The sequence below is a fragment of the Bufo bufo genome, chromosome 1 (genome assembly GCF_905171765.1).
Source record: "Bufo bufo chromosome 1, aBufBuf1.1, whole genome shotgun sequence".
NCBI lineage: Eukaryota > Metazoa > Chordata > Amphibia > Anura > Bufonidae > Bufo > Bufo bufo.
Window position 1 is genome coordinate 556,270,483 of NC_053389.1, and position 21,350 is coordinate 556,291,832.

The following is a 21,350-nucleotide window of genomic DNA, read 5'->3' on the forward strand; positions in this document are numbered from 1 at the left end:
TTTTACTGTTGACTGAGCTGTGTGAGGGCTTGTTTGTTGCAGGACAAGCTGTAGTGTTTTTGTACCGTTTTGGGGTACAAATCACTTTTTGATCGTTTAATACCATTTGTTAGGAAGTGAGGTGGGCAAGTGTGGGTGGGTGTTTTTTATTTTTATTGGGATTTATTGGGTTTCTCATTCGGTACAGGTATAGAGCACTTCACTTGTTCCACGGATTGGGTAATCCGTGGCAGCAGATTATCAGGCAATGCCTTAAAGCGTACCTGAGTTTTCCCCCAAAAAGTTTGCATAATTGCATTTTTTTTTTTGTATAATCATAACTGTGAAGGAACAGTTAATTTTGGGCTTCCCAAAGTCTCTCTCAGCCCTATTAATTCCTGTTTCAGCTGCACAGATTATTATTTATTATTAAAGCACCATTCATTCCATAGCGCTGTACATATGTAAAGGGGTATACATACATAATACAGACAATTGCACTAATCATAAACAAGACGAGCTACAAACTGGGACAGAAGGAGAGAGGGCCCTGCCCGTGAGGGCTTACAATCTACATGGTATGGGAGAAGGACACAGTAGGTGTGGGTGAAGTTGGTCATGGCGGTATAGAGGCAGCAGGGTCACTGGTTGTAGGCTTGTCTGAAGAGGTGGGTTTTCAGGTTTCTTTTAAAGGATTCCACTGTTGGTGAGAGTCTAATATGTTAGGGTAGCGAGTTCCAGAGTGTGGGGGATGCACGTGAGAAATCCTGGAGTCGATTGTGGGAAGAGGTAATAAGAGGAGAGGAGAGAAGGAGGTAGGTCTTGTGAGGATCGGAGAGTGTGTGTGGGGATATATCGGGAAAGTAGCTCAGAGATGTAGGGAGGGGAAAGGTTATGGACGGCCTTGTATGTATTTGTTAGTACTTTGAAGTAAATTCTCTGGGCAATGGGGAGCCAGTGAACGGATTGGCAGAGGGGAGAGGCAGAGGAGTAATAGGGTGAGAGGTGGATTAGTCGGGCAGCAGAGTTGAGGATAGATTGGAGGGATGCGAGAGTGTGCGGTCGGAAGGAAAGTGCAGATTCCAAGGTCACTCCAAGGCAGCGGACTGGGTTGATTGGGGATAGTGTGCAGCCATCGATTGTGATAGATAGGTCTGTTGGGGGGGTTGAGTAAGATGGGGGAAAGATGATGAGTCTGTTTTATCCATGTTAAGTTTTAGAAAGCGAAACGCGAAGAAGGAGAATATAGCAGATAGACATTGTTGGATTCTTGATAGTAAGGTGGTGATGTCTGGACCAGAGAGGTAGATTTGTGTGTCGTCAGCATAAGACTGATACTGAAAGCCATGGGACTCTATGAGCTGTCCCAGGCCAAAAGTGTAGATAGAGAAGAGCAGGGGTCCTAGGACAGAGCCTTGCGGGACACTAACAGAGAGGGAATGAGAAGAGGATGTGGTGCAGGAGTGGGAGAGGCTAAACGTCTGGTCTGTGAGGTATGATGTGATCCAGGAGAGGGCCAGGTCAGTGATGCCAAGAGATGAGAGCGTTTGCAACAGAAGGGAGTGGTCAACAGTGTCGAAGGCAGAGGACAGGTCAAGGAGAAGGAGGACAGAGTATTGTTTCTTGGTTTTGGCTGTTAGTAGGTTATTGGTGACTTTGGTAAGGGTAGTCTCAGTCGAGTGGTGGGGTCGGAAGCCAGATTGTAGGTGGTCAAAGAGGGAGCAGGAGGAGAGGTGAGAGGACAGTTCAGAATGAACATGTTGTTCAAGTAGCTTTGAGGCATACGGAAGAAGTGATATGGGGCGATAACTGGACAAAGAAGATGGGTCAAGTGAAGGCTTTTTGAGGATGGGTGTAATGGTAGCATGTTTACAAGCAGAGGGGAAAACACCAGAGGTTAGTGATAGGTTGAAGAGATGAATTAGGGCTGGGATAAACACTGTGGTGAGGTTAGGGATGAGATGGGATTGGGTCAAGTGCACAGGTGGTCAGATGAGATCTGGAGAGTTTTTCTTCTGTAATGGTGGAGAAGCGGGTTCTGGGAGAAGAGGACCGAGCAGTTGTGTAGAGGGTCTGTGGGGACTGTGTACTGAACCTTTCTCTGATATTGACTATCTTTTGTTTGAAGTATTTGGCAAAGTCCTCAGCTGACATGAGAGGAGAAAGGGAGTTAAAAGTGTTAAAAAGTTGTTTAGGGCTGTGAGCCAGGGAAGATATGAGAGATGAGAAGTAGGCCTGTTTTGCATCAGTGAGTAAGGATTTGAATGTGAGGAGGGATTGCTTGTATGCGGTGAAATGATCTTTAGAATGGGATTTCTTCCATCGCCACTCAGCAACCCTGGAAGGTTGTCTGAGTTTTTTGGTCAGGTTGGTGTGCCAGGGTTGCCTGTTAATTTTTTAACTTATTGTGTGTGAGGGGGGCAACAGTGTCCAGAGCTGTACTTATTGTGGTGTTATATAGGGTGGTGGCAGCATCTGGGTCTTTGAGGAAACAGATGGTAGAGAGTGGGAGAAGAGAGTCAGAAAGCAAGCGAAAGTCGAGATGTTTAAGGTTCCTGCGGGGGGGAGGGGGGCTAGTGTGTGGACCGGGGGAGCAGCAGAAGAGACCAATGAAGAGAAGGTGAGTAGGTTGTGGTCAGATAGGGGGAGAGGGGAATTAGAAAGGTTAGATAGGGAGCAGAGGCGGGTAAAGATAAGATCCAGAGTGTGACCATCTCTGTGGGAGGGAGCTGAAGACCTAAGCCGAAGGAGGAAGAGAGTGATAGGAGTTTAGAGGCGGCCGAGTGGCAGGTCTCGATAGGAATGTTGAAGTCACCCATGATGATAGTGGGGATGTCGGCAGATAGAAAGTGTAGTAGCCAGGTGTTAAAGTGGTCAAGAAAGATGGTGGCTGGGCCTGGGGGGCGGTAAATGACGGCTACTTGAAGGTTGGAGGGAGAATAGATGCGAACAGAGTGTACTTCAAAGGAGGTGAGCGTAATGGAGGGTGGCAGTGGAGTTGGGCTGTAGGAGCAGGTGTCTGATAAGAGAAGACCAACTCCACCATGTTTGCAGCCGGGGCAGGGGGTGTGGGTGAATTTAAATCCACTATAAGAGAGTGCAGCAGGGAGGAGGTGTCAGAGGGTGTCAGCCATGCTTCTGTAAGGCCCAGAAAGGAAAGTTTTTGAGAGATGTAAAGTTCATGAATGTAGGACAGTTTGTTACAGACAGAGCATGCATTCCATAATGCTCCTGCAAGAGGAACCAAAAGGAGCAGGGGTCAGAGGAATGGTTATTAGGTTTAAGTGGTTGCAGAAATTTGTAGAAGGAGATTTGTAGTGGGACATGGAGGTGATAGCTGGGATTTGCTGAGGGGGGCCTAGATTTAGAGAGATATCACCAGCAATAAGGAGAAGCAGAGAAAGTGTTAATAGGTGAGAATAAGAGAGGGCACGATGTATCTGTGTGTGTTTGGGAAGGAAGTGTTTTATGTTGTCAAACAGGTTTGTGCAAGCGGTCAGATGAGAAGGTAAGATGGAGGGAGAGATGAATAGTTCCTTGCTGGGTGAATGGATGTGGGGGTATTTCAGGAGGTTGTGGAAAAGTGGGAAGAGTAAGATGAAAAATTTAAACATTGTTTGCAGTAACTATGTCTGTAATTACTTGTGGTCCCCTTCTGGTTCAATTCTGGTATAATTCAGTATGTGCACTTAAGAGTTGCACTTGAGAGATGTTGCATTTGGAAAGACCAAGGTCTGGAAGACCTAGGAACTTAGATTTATACCACTTAGTGTTCAATCAGGTGTGACCAAGAGGAGAGGGGGCTACATTTGGCCTAATCAAGGTAGGACCAGGTACAGGGGTGAAATAGTCAATGTAAACAAATACTCAATAAATCCAGCAGGGAAAGAGAGATTAAAGTTCAGTGGAGACATACCAGGATTTAGAAGGAAAGATGAGAGGGGTGGACAATATCAGACTGTGGAAAAGCTGGGTGCAGCAGTAAGCTTCAGTGAAGACATACCAGGATTTAGATGCATTGCTCTCAGAAGCAGGGGGTGAATCCCTTCTGCCATCTGCCAGTACTGTATGCAGTGACCTCACTTCATTACGGTAATGCACTGCAGTGATTGAGAATTTTGCTACATGTAGTTACACCATTCTCTATGAAATTAAATTGTGTGAAAGGCAGACCATTAGTGTTGAATGGAGCAGCAGTTTGCATGTGTGTCTGCCGCTCCATACAAAAGCCAGTCTTCATTCTAGGGATTGTTCGGGACTTATCTCCTATCCAGTGGGATCATTATGGACAACCCCATTAACTCAAAATTCCCTAATAAGGTATATGAAAATTAGTTTTCTAAACTGGACACCCTCTCTAATTCTAAGAAGATTTCCATTTCTAAAACTCTCAAATCGTGGAAAACCTGCCCAAAACAATTGTGAAGCTTAAATATTAAGACTATTTAACAAAGGATTGATCAGAACTACACTGATTTTCATAGTCCACATTTTGGTAGAAATAAGTACTTCTTGGTCATGAAATCAGTATTTCTATGTAACCACTAGAAACAGATCTGCAGAGATATTCGATAAAGTCCAGGTCATCCAATGAATTGTATTTAATAAATATAAGAAAAACTGCAGACTGCAACTGTGAAACATCCTGTGTTAATATAGGATCTTAGTAGCTGCAACCCCCCTTATTTTGTGCATTAAATCAGTAAAACCTGTTGCTGGCACTGTTCACACTAGTCATCTTCCTTTTCCCTGCAATGCAGCAAACACTAACGGAGGTAGAGGCACACATATTGGCACAGTGTATAGCTGAAGAAGAGCAACTTGTAAAGGAGCAAGGAGAAGGCCGGGAAGAGCTGGTCAACTTAACTCGTCTGGTACAAATCAAAGCCGATGAGAGAGAGCAAAAGTCTAGGGATTTTGTAAAAGCTCAAGTAAGTCTTGTATACAACTATAGCAATCAGTACATATCAGCACTAAATATGTTTCATGACTATATAAAGTTACCATACTGGCTCACTTGGTAGGCGTTACACATCAAAAGGGCATTTGGGAAGCAGATATCCAGCCTAGACAAACCTGCATGAAGGAGGACTGCTATCTTTCATGGGGAAATAAAAATATGATTTAAAAATAAAAACCTGAAAATATTAGATTTTTTTTTTTAAAGGGAACCTGTCATCAACTTTATGCTGACCGTACTGAGGGCAGTATAAAATAGTGACAGAAATGCTGATTTCAGCGGTGTGTCACACATCAGCTAAAAGTAAGTGGTTGCCGAAAACAAGCATAATAATCATTGCAGCCCAGGCCTGGAAAAGAGTCACGGCCACCTAAGAAGAGTCATGGTTATTCATGAATTCCTGCTCTCCCTGCCAGTCTTCTACCTAGTTTTCTCCCTTTCTCTCTAGGAGAGAACTGCCAATCATCAGCAGATGGTCGGAGAGAGCAGGAGATTATAATAACCATGACTCTTCTCAGGTAGATTTGACTCTTTTCAAGGCCTGGGCTGCAAAGATTATGATGCTGGTTCTCAGCAACCACTTACTTTTAGCTGATGAGTGACACACCGCAGAAATCAGCATTTCTGTCACTACTTTATACTGCCCTCAGTACAGTCAGTATAAAGTTGATGACATGTTCCCTTTAACCACCTCCGGACCGCCTAAAGCAGGATCGCGTTCCGGAGGTGGCAGCCCTGCGCAGAGTCACGCATATACGCGTCATCTCGCGATGGCCGAGATTTCCTGTGAACGCGCGCACACAGGCGCGCGCGCTCACAGGAACGGAAGGTAAGAGAGTTGATCTCCAGCCTGCCAGCGGCGATCGTTTTTTAACCCCTAACAGGTATATTAGACGCTGTTTTGATAACAGCGTCTAATATACCTGCTACCTGGTCCTCTGGTGGTCCCCTTTGTTTGGATCGACCACCAGAGGACACAGGTAGCTCAGTAAAGTAGCACCAAGCACCACTACACTACACTACACCCCCCCCCCCCCGTCACTTATTAACCCCTTATTAGCCCCTGATCACCCCTGATCACCCCATATAGACTCCCTGATCACCCCCCTGTCATTGATTACCCCCCTGTCATTGATCAACCCCCTGTAAAGCTCCATTCAGACATCCGCATGATTTTTACGGATCCACTGATAGATGGATCGGATCCGCAAAACGCATACGGACGTCTGAATGAAGCCTTACAGGGGCGTGATCAATGACTGTGGTTATCACCCCATATAGACTCCCTGATCACCCCCCTGTCATTGATTACCCCCCTGTCATTGATTACCCCCCTGTAAAGCTCCATTCAGATGTCCGCATGATTTTTACGGATGCACTGATAGATGGATCGGATCCGCAAAACGCATCCGGACGTCTGAATGAAGCCTTACAGGGGCGTGATCAATGACGGTGGTGATCACCCCATATAGACTCCCTGATCACCCCCCTGTAAAGCTCCATTCAGATGTCCGCATGATTTTTACGAATGCACTGATAGATGGATCCGATCCGCAAAACGCATCCGGACGTCTGAATGAAGCCTTACAGGGGCATGATCAATGACTGTGGTGATCACCCCATATAGACTCCCTGATCACCCCCCTGTAAAGCTCCATTCAGATGTCCGCATGATTTTTACGGATGCACTGATAGATGGATCCGATCCGCAAAACGCATCCGGACGTCTGAATGAAGCCTTACAGGGGCATGATCAATGACTGTGGTGATCACCCCCCTGTCATTGATTACCCCTGTGTAAAGCTCCATTCAGATGTCCGCATGATTTTTACGGATGCACTGATAGATGGATCCGATCCGCAAAACGCATCCGGACGTCTGAATGAAGCCTTACAGGGGCATGATCAATGACTGTGGTGATCACCCCATATAGACTCCCTGATCACCCCCCTGTAAAGCTCCATTCAGATGTCCGCATGATTTTTACGGATGCACTGATAGATGGATCCGATCCGCAAAACGCATCCGGACGTCTGAATGAAGCCTTACAGGGGCATGATCAATGACTGTGGTGATCACCCCATATAGACTCCCTGATCACCCCCCTGTCATTGATCACCCCCATGTCATTGATCACCCTCTGTAAGGCTCCATTCAGACATTTTTTTGCCCCAAGTTAGCGGAATTATTTTTTTTTTTTCTTACAAAGTCTCATATTCCACTAACTTGTGTCAAAAAATAAAATCTCACATGAACTCACCATACCCTTCACGGAATCCAAATGCGTAAAATTTTTTAGACATTTATATTCCAGACTTCTTCTCACGCTTTAGGGCCCCTAGAATGCCAGGGCAGTATAAATACCCCACATGTGACCCCATTTCGGAAAGAAGACACCCCCAGGTATTCCGTGAGGGGCATATTGAGTCCATGAAAGATTGAAATTTTTGTCCCAAGTTAGCGGAACGGGAGACTTTGTGAGAAAAAAATTAAAAATATCAATTTCCGCTAACTTGTGCCAAAAAAAAAAAATTTCTATGAACTCGCCATGCCCCTCATTGAATACCTTGGGGTGTCTTATTTCCAAAATGGGGTCACATGTGGGGTATTTATACTGCCCTGGCATTCTAGGGGCCCCAAAGCGTGAGAAGAAGTCTGGTATCCAAATGTCTAAAAATGCCCCCCTAAAAGGAATTTGGGCACCTTTGCGCATCTAGGCTGCAAAAAAGTGTCACACATCTGGTATCGCCGTACTCAGGAGAAGTTGGGGAATGTGTTTTGGGGTGTCATTTTACATATACCCATGCTGGGTGAGAGAAATATCTTGGTCAAATGCCAACTTTGTATAAAAAAATGGGAAAAGTTGTCTTTTGCCAAGATATTTCTCTCACCCAGCAAGGGTATATGTAAAATGACACCCCAAAACACATTCCCCAACTTCTCCCGAGTACGGCGATACCACATGTGTGACACTTTTTTGCAGCCTAGGTGGGCAAAGGGGCCCATATTCCAAAGAGCACCTTTAGGATTTCACAGGTCATTTACCTACTTACCACACATTAGGGCCCCTGGAAAATGCCAGGGCAGTATAACTACCCCACAAGTGACCCCATTTTGGAAAGAAGACACCCCAAGGTATTCCGTGAGGGGCATGGCGAGTTCCTAGAATTTTTTATTTTTTGTCACAAGTTAGTGGAAAATGATGATTTTTTTTTTCATACAAAGTCTCATATTCCACTAACTTGTGACAAAAAATAAAAACTTCCATGAACTCACTATGCCCATCAGCGAATACCTTGGGGTCTCTTCTTTCCAAAATGGGGTCACTTGTGGGGTAGTTATACTGCCCTGGCATTCTAGGGGCCCAAATGTGTGGTAAGGAGTTTGAAATCAAATTCTGTAAAAAATGACCTGTGAAATCCGAAAGGTGCTCTTTGGAATATGGGCCCCTTTGCCCACCTAGGCTGCAAAAAAGTGTCACACATCTGGTATCTTCGTACTCAGGAGAAGGTGGGGAATGTGTTTTGGGGTGTCATTTTACATATACCCATGCTGGGTGAGAGAAATATCTTGGCAAAAGACAACTTTTCCCATTTTTTTATACAAAGTTGGCATTTGACCAAGATATTTATCTCACCCAGCATGGGTATATGTAAAATGACACCCCAAAACACATTCCCCACCTTCTCCTGAGTACGGCAATACCAGATGTGTGACACTTTTTTGCAGCCTAGGTGGGCAAAGGGGCCCATATTCCAAAGAGCACCTTTCGGATTTCACAGGTCATTTTTTACAGAATTTGATTTCAAACTCCTTACCACACATTTGGGCCCCTAGAATGCCAGGGCAGTATAACTACCCCACAAGTGACCCCATTTTTGAAAGAAGAGACCCCAAGGTATTCGCTGATGGGCATAGTGAGTTCATGGAAGTTTTTATTTTTTGTCACAAGTTAGTGGAATATGAGACTTTGTATGAAAAAATAAATAAATAAAAAAATCATCATTTTCCACTAACTTGTGACAAAAAATAAAAAATTCTAGGAACTCGCCATGCCCCTCACGGAATACCTTGGGGTGTCTTCTTTCCAAAATGGGGTCACTTGTGCGGTAGTTATACTGCCCTGGTATTCTAGGGGCCCAAATGTGTGGTAAGGAGTTTGAAATCAAATTCTGAAAAAAATGACCTGTGAAATCCGAAAGGTGCTCTTTGGAATATGGGCCCCTTTGCCCACCTAGGCTGCAAAAAAGTGTCACACATCTGGTATCTCCGTACTCAGGAGAAGGTGGGGAATGTGTTTTGGGGTGTCATTTTACATATACCCATGCTGGGTGAGAGAAATATCTTGGCAAAAGACAACTTTTCCCATTTTTTTTATACAAAGTTGGCATTTGACCAAGATATTTATCTCACCCAGCATGGGTATATGTAAAAAGACACCCCAAAACACATTCCCCACCTTCTCCTGAGTACGGAGATACCAGATGTGTGACACTTTTTCGCAGCCTAGGTGGGCAAAGGGGCCCATATTCCAAAGAGCACCTTTCGGATTTCACAGGTCATTTTTTACAGAATTTGATTTCAAACTCCTTACCACACATTTGGGCCCCTAGAATGCCAGGGCAGTATAACTACCCCACAAGTGACCCCATTTTGGAAAGAAGAGACCCCAAGGTATTTCGTGATGGGCATAGTGAGTTCATAGAAGTTTTTATTTTTTGTCACAAGTTAGTGGAATATGAGACTTTGTAAGAAAAAAAAAATCATCATTTTCCGCTAACTTGTGACAAAAAATAAAAAGTTCTATGAACTCACTATGCCCATCAGCGAATACCTTAGGGTGTGTACTTTCCGAAATGGGGTCATTTGTGGGGTGTTTGTACTGTCTGGCCATTGTAGAACCTCAGGAAACATGACAGGTGCTCAGAAAGTCAGAGCTGCTTCAAAAAGCGGAAATTCACATTTTTGTACCATAGTTTGTAAACGCTATAACTTTTACCCAAACCATTTTTTTTTTACCCAAACATTTTTTTTTTATCAAAGACATGTAGAACTATAAATTTAGAGCAAAATTTCTATATGGATCTCGTTTTTTTTGCAAAATTTTACAACTGAAAGTGAAAAATGTCATTTTTTTGCAAAAAAATCGTTAAATTTCGATTAATAACAAAAAAAGTAAAAATGTCAGCAGCAATGAAATACCACCAAATGAAAGCTCTATTAGTGAGAAGAAAAGGAGGTAAAATTAATTTGGGTGGTAAGTTGCATGACCGAGCAATAAACGGTGAAAGTAGTGTAGGTCAGAAGTGTAAAAAGTGGCCTGGTCTTTCAGGGTGTTTAAGCACTGGGGGCTGAAGTGGTTAAAGGGACACTGACAGGCCAAATCAGCATATATAGTTAGATATATGACATTACAGGTCTTATAGAGTCTTTTAAAAGCATATAAGTATCCCCCCTGTCCACCTTATAAAGAGCGAAATATAAAGTTTTATAACCTGCTTGTCCGGTCAGCAATCTGCCCAAGGGGCGGCGTTTCATGTGAAAATGCGCCCAGCTAGCCGCTCCCAACTGCCGTTCTTAAGCCCCACCCAGCTCATCATTATTCACTTCGCTGGGCGGCGGCTAGAACTCTCCCCAGTCCCGATCCTGCGCATGGGCAATTCAATCCTCTGGGACGCACTATTAACCCTTTTGACGATGTGAGTGAGCAGCGCTCTGAAGCGCTGCTCTGAACAGTGCATGGCTGAGGCTGAGGCTGCCTCCAAGACGCAGGCCGGCTGTGTGTGTACGCATGCGCGATCTAACCACGGCGGGGCGCAGGCGCAGAAGATTGGGCATGAACGATGCCCAGAGGATTGAATTGCCCATGCGCAGGATCGGGACTGGGGAGAGTTCTAGCCGCCGCCCAGCGAAGTGAATAATGATGAGCTGGGCGGGGCTTAAGAACGGCAGTTGGGAGCGGCTAGCTGGGCGCATTTTCACATGAAACGCCGCCCCTTGGGCAGATTGCTGACCGGACAAGCAGGTTATAAAACTTTATATTTCGCTCTTTATAAGGTGGACAGGGGGGATACTTATATGCTTTTAAAAGACTCTATAAGACCTGTAATGACATATAGCTAACTATATATGCTGATTTGGCCTGTCAGTGTCCCTTTAAGCCCTTAATGACCAGACCAGTTTTGGTATTAAGGACCAAACATTTTTATTTATTTTTGTTTTTCTATCATCACTTTCCAAGAAAAATGACTTTATTTTTCTGTTTACTCAGCTTTATGGGAGCATTTTTCTTGCTTGATAAGTTATATTTTGTCAGTGGTCCTATTTTGTCTTCCATATGACTTATTGATACACTTTATTAAAGGAGTTTTCTGGGAGTAAAACCTCAGGACACGGCCTCAGTAACAGCTCAGTTGGGGTCCAGCTTCCAGCGCCCACTGCAACCACTTTCTAGGCCAGTGAAGTCATATTCATTGGTAACATTCAAGTGAATATGCCCAGGGTGCAATACCAGGCACAGCGGCTATACAATATACAATGATGTGCATGGTATGCTGTGTGAAGACTGCAGTGCTTGTCTGAGCGTCGCAACCCTTTCAAACCGTTGATTGCGAGAGTACTTGGAGTCAGACTCAATCTGATCTGATATTGATGACATATCCTGAGGATAGATCATCGGTATTCTACTCCCAGAAAACCCCTTTTATCTCTTTATGGGGGGGACCGGAAGAAAAACAGAAGCTTCGCCATTGATGTTTGTGTTATGAAATTTAGCATCATTCACCAGGCAGCACAGAGAACATGTTAATATTCCATGTATAATTACAGTAATAGCAAATATATTTTTTTACATTTTACTACTTTTGCCCCCCCAAAAAAACACTTATAAATGCTTTATTTTTGTGTTGTCATATTCTGAGAGCCACAACTTTATTTTATGCTTATGGAGCTGTGTTAGGCATTGTTGTTTTTTTTGCGAGATGAGTACACATTTACATTGATACCATTATGGATACATAATTTTTATCTCACGCTCCAAAATCAGTGTGCTCACATTTTTGGCAGAAGCAAGCATTTTCAATGGTTAGTGGGGGTTTTTCGCTTTTTTTAAATATTTTTTCACGTTATTACTTTTTTTTTTTTTTTTACATCTGATCATGAGGTTGCTTCTATAGTACACTGCAATACTTCTGTGTTGCTGTGTATTGTACCTGGCAGTTTTACACAGCAGGCTGCCTATTAGAACTTTTCTTTTGATTGTGTATTAAAAATATCTCCCAAACTGTCAGTACTCATAAATGTACATCATTACAAACAGCAACGATACCAACAAGTTCTGCAAGAAATTAAGGGACGGGATCTTGTTATTGGAGAGCATAAGAAGAAAAACCAAGATGTTCAGAAAAGGTAAAGTGTAATATAGAATAACAGATATTAACAAAACTGTATATACTACTTAGGACAGTTCACCTATCAGGCAGGAAAGCAGGGCAAAGCAATTGTTATATACCATTCAAAAGATATTAAAAGCAAATGTTCTCTCCCTGATCCACAGAGTTAAACTTCTATTACTTACTATTACTTATTAGAAAGAAATATTAGATTAATTAATGTTAGGGCTCATGCACACAGCCACAGCTGTTTTTGCGGTCTGCAAATTGCGGATCCGCAATACACAGATACCGGCTGTGTGCCTTCCACAGCGGAAGGTCAGTCCCATAATAGAACAGTCTTGTCTGTAAAATGGACAAGAATAGGACTATTTTTTTGAGGATGCATTGGAACTGACCTATGGATGTGGCCACACAGCACATGATGTTGCGCATCTTTTGCGGCCCCATTGAAGTGAATGGGTCTACATCCGAGCCACAATAATTGCAGATCAGATGCGGACCAAAAATATGTTCGTGTGCATGAGCCCTTAATAGGGTTTTCTGGATACAGCAAATATATTTTATTCTTTGTGTAAGGAAAAGTTATACAATGTTCCTGTGTCTCACATGTTTCAGGATATACTGTATACTTGCAGTCATTTAAAGGGAACCTGTCACCGGGATTTTCGGTATAGAGCTGAGGACATGGGTTGCTAGATGGCCGCTAGCACATCCGCAATACCCAGTCCCCATAGCTCTGTGTGCTTTTATTGTGTAAAAAAACTATTTACATATGCAAATTAACCTGAGATGAGTCACAGCTTGAAAATATGACTCTTCTCTGGTCACACAAGTAAGATATGACTCTTTTATGTTAATTTGCATATGTATCAAATCGGGTTTTTTACACAATAAAAGCACACAGAGCTATGGGGTCTGGGTATTGCGGATGTGCTAGCGGCCATCTAGCAACCCATGTCCTCAGCTCTATACATAAAATCCCGGTGACAGGTTCCCTTTAATAAGAACTTATTTACGTCAGAGGGATAAAAATCTGTCTTGGTAACGTGATGGACACACAGGTACCCAGCTTGTTAAAAGACAGCTCCGATACAGTGTACTCTCTGTCAGTCCTGCATCACATGACCAGGAACAAACTGTATTCAAAGGAAGTAAACTTACGTTTCCTGTTGAATGGCAGAAAGCCGAGATTTTAATAACTGAGAAATTAATACAGAAAGTATATTGCAAAATTGTACAAGAAATAACTTATTTGCTGCAACTGAAATACCCTTTTAATTGGAAATTAAATTGATACACAAAACAATACACTATATATTGTGTTTACTAGACATTAAATAAACAGGAACATATACTCCAAGATGAGAGTTGTTTAAAAAATTTATATTTCTGTCAACTAAATTCAAAAAAGTTATCAAGTTTGAATTACAAAATGAATGTAAAAAAAAATCATACAAAGAGGAAAGATAAGGGGCATTACAGTGATCCTGTCCCCATAAAAAGTGCATATAGCTTGTTATAGAGCAAGAGGATCTAAGAAGATTTATATATCTTATATGTAAGTTATTCTTTTATTTTTCTGCTCATCCTGAGCTTAGGAGTCCAGTGGACGGTCCTACTTGTTTATATTACAAAGTACATACTAATGCTACAATCACACGACAGCCGTGAAAAACAGCCGCTTTAGAACCAAATTCTATGGGGCTATTCACATGGCCGTTTTTCTAATGGCCAGTGAATAGCAGCCGCCAAAACATAGGTCCTGTTTTCACGGCCAGATGGAACCCATTGAAATCAATGGGTCAGTTTTTGTCGTATAGACAGGAGTGCACTGGTCCTTCCAGTTCCCTACAGTGCAGAGCATGTGTCAGCGATCAGGTATTTTTTTCATACCCAGCAAAATTGGTGCAGCTATGGGGGAGGAGGTTATTTCTACTGGGGGCATTATTGGAGGGATTTTATTCCAGGGGAACACTATTGGGGGGGTACTATTGAAGGGATTTTATATACAGGGTGCCGCTATTGGGGGTTATTTTATATACAGGGGGCACTGTGGGGGCCTTATATATACTGGGGCTACTAGGGGGGGGGGGGGCGTAATAAACACTGGGGGCACAAAAAAAAACTATCATGAGTGTTTTTAATGGCTGCAAGTCACTGAATAAGACCACCAACTGGATTCCCAAGCTCAGAATGAGCAAAGATTTTAAGGGAACCTGTCACATTGAACATGATGTCTGAGCTATAGGCAGCATGTTATATTGCAGGACGAGCTGAGCCACTGTATAATTAATTTTATGGGAAAAGATTCAGTAATTTTTCCATTTATATCCATGCTCATTCTGGGCTTTGAAGTCAAGGAGGAGGTCCTATCAGTGATGACAGCCCTCCCCTAAAACTGTATATACAGAGATAGCTGTGAATCAATGATAGGACCTCCTCTTTGACTTCAAAACTCAGAATGAGCAGAAATGTAAATGTATAAATTACAAATGATACTGCATAATTTCCCACAAAAGTACACACCAATCTGCTCAGCTTTTTCTGCTCTATAACATGCTGCCTGTAGATTATACTGTATGCCCAATGTGATAGGTTCCCTTTAGATTGTATTGTAATAAACGTGGACAATAGAGAGTACCATACATTGTATTTAGCAGTGTGGAAGGTTAAGGTCATGTTTAGGATATGATATATACAGATATTTGATTAATTTTTCATACCAATTCAAGTAACAATCAGGTATTAGTGGATAACAAAAGTTTTTTGAGATATTTGTTCCTACGAGCAAACTAGAATAAATTTTTAATATTTGGATTCCTGAAAATGATCCCTTGTATTAACAGTATACTAATCCAGATTGAAAGTTGATCTACTTGGAACTGTTTAGGTTGATAAGATCGGACCCTGTAAGTTTGGTTACTTTTTGCATGGATACTATTTTTGACAAGGTCTATAAGAACTGATGATTTTGTATACAGGTCCTCATAGTATACTTTAACAATATAATATTTGGTGTATGTGTTCAGTAGGATAGAAGGCTTACCCTAGATTTTCAGGGAAGGGATGGGATAGATAAGTAATGTATCTCAGTGTATGTGTGTATATATACAGTACAGACCAAAAGTTTGGACACACCTTCTCATTCAAAGAGTTTTCTTTATTTTCATGACTATGAAAATTGTAGATTCACACTGAAGGCATCAAAACTATGAACTATGAACATGTGGAATTATATACATAACAAACAAGTGTGAAACAACTGAAAATATGTCATATTCTAGGTTCTTCAAAGTAGCCACCATTTGCTTTGATTACTGCTTTGCACACTCTTGGCATTCTCTTGATGAGCTTCAAGAGGTAGTCCCCTGAAATGGTTTTCACTTCACAGGTGTGCCCTGTCAGGTTTAATAAGTGGGATTTCTTGCCTTATAAATGGGGTTGGGACCATCAGTTGTGTTGAGGAGAAGTCAGGTGGATACACAGCTGATAGTCTTACTGAATAGACTGTTAGAATTTGTATTATGGCAAGAAAAAAGCAGCTAAGTAAAGAAAAACGAGTGGCCATCATTACTTTAAGAAATGAAGGTCAGTCAGTCAGCCGAAAAATTGGGAAAACTTTGAAAGTAAGGGCTATTTGACCATGAAGGAGAGTGATGGGGTGCTGCGCCAGATGACCTGGCCTCCACAGTCACCGGACCTGAACCCAATCGAGATGGTTTGGGGTGAGCTGGACCGCAGAGTGAAGGCAAATGGGCCAACAAGTGCTAAGCATCTCTGGGAACTCCTTCAAGACTGTTGGAAGACCATTTCAGGGGACTACCTCTTGAAGCTCATCAAGAGAATGCCAAGAGTGTGCAAAGCAGTAATCAAAGCAAAAGGTGGCTACTTTGAAGAACCTAGAATATGACATATTTTCAGTTGTTTCACACTTGTTTGTTATGTATATAATTCCACGTGTTAATTCATCATTTTGATGCCTTCATAGTCATGAAAATAAAGAAAACTCTTTGAATGAGAAGGTGTGTCCAAACTTTTGGTCTGTACTGTATATGTGTGTGTATATATATATATCATCAAAATGATGAGGCAGCACTCCAAATAAAGTGAAAAAATGGTGGATCTTTGGTGATGCTTGAGAAAGACCGCATTGAGCGGTTGAAACGTTGCAGAGGGGAATAAAAGATCCACAATTTTTTCACTTTATTTGGAGTGCTGCCTCATCCTTTTGATGTTATACTTACCTATAGCCGTTTGAGCCTGCGGCTGTGAGGATTACCTGCACCCACATCATCGGTCTTGTGCTGCTGTGACTTCTTTTGTTTTTTTTTATATATATATATATATATATACACACACTCACCTAAAGAATTATTAGGAACACCTGTTCTATTTCTCATTAATGCAATTATCTAGTCAACCAATCACATGGCAGTTGCTTCAATGCATTTAGGGGTGTGGTCCTGGTCAAGACAATCTCCTGAACTCCAAACTGAATTTCAGAATGGGAAAGAAAGGTGATTTAAGCAATTTTGAGCGTGGCATGGTTGTTGGTGCCAGACGGCCCGGTCTGAGTATTTCACAATCTGCTCAGTTACTGGGATTTTCACGCACAACTATTTCTAGAGTTTACAAAGAATGGTGTGAAAAGGGAAAAACATCCAGTATGCGGCAGTCCTGTAGGCAAAAATGCCTTGTGGATGCTAGAGGTCAGAGGAGAATGGGCCGACTGATTCAAGCTGATAGAAGAGCAACGTTGACTGAAATAACCACTCGTTACAACCGAGGTATGCAGCAAAGCATTTGTGAAGCCACAACACGCACAACCTTGAGGCGGATGGGCTACAACAGCAGAAGACCCCACCGGGTACCACTAATCTCCACTACAAATAAGAAAAAGAGGCTACAATTTGCACGAGCTCACCAAAATCGGACTGTTGAAGACTGGAAAAATGTTGCCTGGTCTGATGAGTCTCGTTTTCTGTTGAGACATTCAAATGGTAGAGTCCGAATTTGGCGTAAACAGAATGAGAACATGTATCCATCCTCTGATGGCTACTTCCAGCAGGATAATGCACCATGTCACAAAGCTCGAATCATTTCAAATTGGTTTCTTGAACATGACAATGAGTTCACTGTCCTAAAATGGCCCCCACAGTCACCAGATCTTAACCCAATAGAGCATCTTTGGAATGTGGTGGAACGGGAGCTTCGTGCCCTGGATGTGCATCCCTCAAATCTCCATCAACTGCAAGATGCTATCCTATCAATATGGGCCAACATTTCTAAAGAATGCTATCAGCACCTTGTTGAATCAATGCCACGTAGAATTAAGGCAGTTCTGAAGGCAAAAGGGGGTCCAACACCGTATTAGTATGGTGTTCCTAATAATTATTTAGGCGAGTGTGTGTGTGTGTATATATATATATATATATATATATAAATAATGGAAAAAATTGGACTGCACTCCAGACGGTTTCTTCAGTAAAACAACAGGTAGTGTTTATTCACTCATGTGGTGGCAGCAAAAAAGCGACGTTTCGGCTCAACATGAGCCTTTCTCAAGCTTTCTGAGCCGAAACGTCGCTTTTTTGCTGCCACCACATGAGTGAATAAACACTACCTGTTGTTTTACTGAAGAAACCGTCTGGAGTGCAGTCTAATTTTTCCCATTATCTATAAGTGGGTAAGATCCAGTTACCGTACTTGGACTTTGCACCCGCCTTCATTTGCTTCCAAGGTGGTGCTGCCAGTAGTTTTTATATATATATATATATATATATATATATATATATATATACATACATATATATATATATATATATATACACACATACACATACACACACACACACACAACAAAAATATAAACGCTTTCGGTTTCGCTCCCATTTTGCATGAACCAAAATATATGGTAGTCAGACTCACACCTGATACTGACTGGTAGAAGCAGATAGCTTTGGCAAAGACAGCGACGGATAGTGCGATCTGACACTGATGTCCCTTAACCTTGCAGTTCACCTCTAATGTCTTTAGAAAGTATTCTGGGCTCTTTTGTTAACTTTCTTATCTGTCTTATTATCTTCAATCTGTCATAAATTTTCCTCTTGTGGCCACGTCTGAGGAGGTTGGCTGCAGTCCTGTAGACCTTAAAGGCATGTACACCTTTGGGGCCATTTTTTTTTATTATTGAACTGTACTCATTATGAGGTAAAAATATATTTTTTAATTTGTCTTTATTAAAAATATGGAGCCCTTTTCTCTGTACAGAGCGGAGATGCTCTATTAGCAGGATCTGAATTTTCTGTCTCTTCCGTCAGGCAGGGAGCTGACGGGCTCCTTATCTCTGTACTTTGACATTATAAACACTGATCAAAGCTCAATCCTTATCTTACTCATAAGAATGTGGCTTAAAGTGTTTATGACCTCTTAGTAATTTAGAGATAAGGTTTATTAGATGACCGGCACAAAGTGAAAGTAGGATTCACACATCTAAAAAAACATGTAACCCTTTGTGACAGAATGGCTCAATATTTTAAAGAAAGACTAATTGAAAAAATGATTTATAGCCCCAAATGAGTAAAATGCAATCATAAAAAAATTGCCTCCAAAAGGTGTACATAGCCTTTAAACTTCTGACTAATATGTGCAACTGTAGTAACATCAAGCTGTTTGGAGATGGTCTTATAGCATGTAATTTTAACATGTTACTAATTTTCTTTCTAATCTCCTGAGACAACTCTCTCCTTAGCTTTCTTTGGTCCATGTTCAGTGTGGTACCCACCATAATACCAAACAGCAGAGTGACTACTTTTGACCCTTTAAATAGGTGACTGATTACAAGTTCGAAGAAACCTGTGATGCTAATTACAGGACACACCTCAGTTTAAACACGTCCCTATTGTCAAATTATTTTCAGTCTTGTCTAGGGGTACTATCATTTTTGTCCAGACTAATTTCATTAGAATTCAAAAACAATGTCTGATTTTCATTAGCTGCTTTCAGCAAATCTTTATTTATTATTACTTTTGTTGGTTTCCAGTTATTTCAGTGCCCATTGTTTTTTTTCTCTTTAATGGAAGGGTGCCGAGAATTTTCTCAATGTGTGTATCATGTAATGTTTCTACTGTGTAACAATGGAAAATCATTAGCTATGTATTTAAGATGTAGAAAATAGGTCTGGGTATGCAGACGTTTCAGTTAATGTGGTAAGGTGAAGATGTGTAAAGTGAAGTTCTGATATTATTAGTATGAATCAAGTTTTTATGTTATAGATTAAAAGAATTCGCCAAGATGTATGACATTATCCGCAATGAAAGAAACAAGTGTGTCAGCCTCATTCAGATGGCTACCCAGCGAGGAGCAGAACTACGAGAAAAACTCAAAATCTATGGAAATGAGATGGAAATACTGAGAACCAATGTTTCAAGCAAAGAAAGGTCTGTAGCATAATAGGATATAGAGAAATGATGAATTGACTGGCTGAAAGCACATCTCAGATTGCTGATGTCTATTTATGAGCATATGGAAAGAGAATATTAAATAGACACATTCTACAGTCATTCACTGGAAGCAGAACGCAATGTGGGATTCAGAAAATATTTAAGTATGTTATGTGAATATGATGCTTATCTAGCGTGCATGGAATATTAAAGTATCTCTGACAAACAAGTTTAAAGGAAATTCTTTACTGTAAGAGCAGTGGGATTATCTAGCCAAAGGATTCTGGAATGCAGGAAGTTCAAAAATCCCTGGTGATCCAGGGATTTATTCCAATTGCCAGATTTAACTTTTCTCCCTTAGGCCTCTTGCACACGACCGTATGGATTTTTCTGTATTTTGCAGTCTGCAAAAAAACACATCTCCGCAAAAAATACAGATGTCAGTGTGCATTCCTTTTTTTGCGGAACGGAACAGCTGGCCTCTGATAGAACAGTACTATCCTTGTCCGTTATCAGGACAATAATAGGACATGTTCTATCTTTGAACGGAAACGGAAGGCATACAGAGTACCTTTTGTGGATCCATTGAAATGAATGGTTCCGTATACGGAACGCAAAAAACTGAACGTAAAACGGAAAGAAAAAAATGTTTGTGTGCAAGAGGCCTTAATATGATTGGCTTCCAACCTTACCAACTATGCAAACTATATAAGAGTACTTATAATGTGATCATATTGGGGTACAAAATTGCTCCCACCTTTCTGTAATAATTACTACAAAACAAGAAGCTATGTACAGTCGTGGCCAAAAGTTTTGAGAATTACATAAATATTGGAAATTGGAAAAGTTGCTGCTTAAGTTTTTATAATAGCAATTTGCATATACTCCAGAATGTTATGAAGAGTGATCAGATGAATTGCATAGTCCTTCTTTGCCATGACAATTAATGACAGCAATGAAATGCAGTGGAAAGTTTTTTTTTGGGATTAAGTTAAAGGACCTGCTGAGATCATTTCAGTAATCGTCTTGTTAACTCAGGTGAGAATGTTGACGAGCACAAGGCTGGAGATCATTATGTCAGGCTGATTGGGTTAAAATGGCAGAATTGACATGTTAAAAGGAGGGTGATGCTTGAAATCATTGTTCTTCCATTGTTAACCATGGTGACCTGCAAAGAAACGCGTGCAGCCATCATTGCGTTGCATAAGAATGGCTTCACAGGCAAGGATATTGTGGCTACTAAGATTGCACCTCAATCAACAATTTATAGGATCATCAAGAACTTCAAGGAAAGAGGTTCAATTCTTGTTAAGAAGGCTTCAGGGCGTCCAAGAAAGTCCAGCAAGCGCCAGGATCGTCTCCTAAAGAGGATTCAACTGCGGGATCGGAGTGCCACCAGTGCAGAGCTTGCTCAGGAATGGCAGCAGGCAGGTGTGAGCACATCTGCACGCACAGTGAGGCGAAGACTTTTGGAAGATGGCCTGGTGTCAAGAAGGGCAGCAAAGAAGCCACTTCTCTCCAAAAAAAACATCAGGGACAGATTGATCTTCTGCAGAAAGTATGGTGAATAGACTG

General features: G+C 41.7%; 1 protein-coding gene across 2 annotated transcripts in view; it reads left to right on the forward strand.

Moving 5' to 3' along the window:
• Positions 1-21,350, forward strand: part of CCDC146 (coiled-coil domain containing 146) — a 133,124-nt gene that overhangs the window by 96,316 nt on the left and 15,458 nt on the right. For both annotated transcript variants that reach the window (XM_040412994.1, XM_040413002.1), the window contains exons 11-13: positions 4,740-4,910; positions 12,258-12,346; positions 19,608-19,772. In XM_040412994.1, coding sequence (XP_040268928.1) covers positions 4,740-4,910; positions 12,258-12,346; positions 19,608-19,772 — 425 coding nt within the window. The remainder of the gene's footprint in view (positions 1-4,739; positions 4,911-12,257; positions 12,347-19,607; positions 19,773-21,350) is intronic.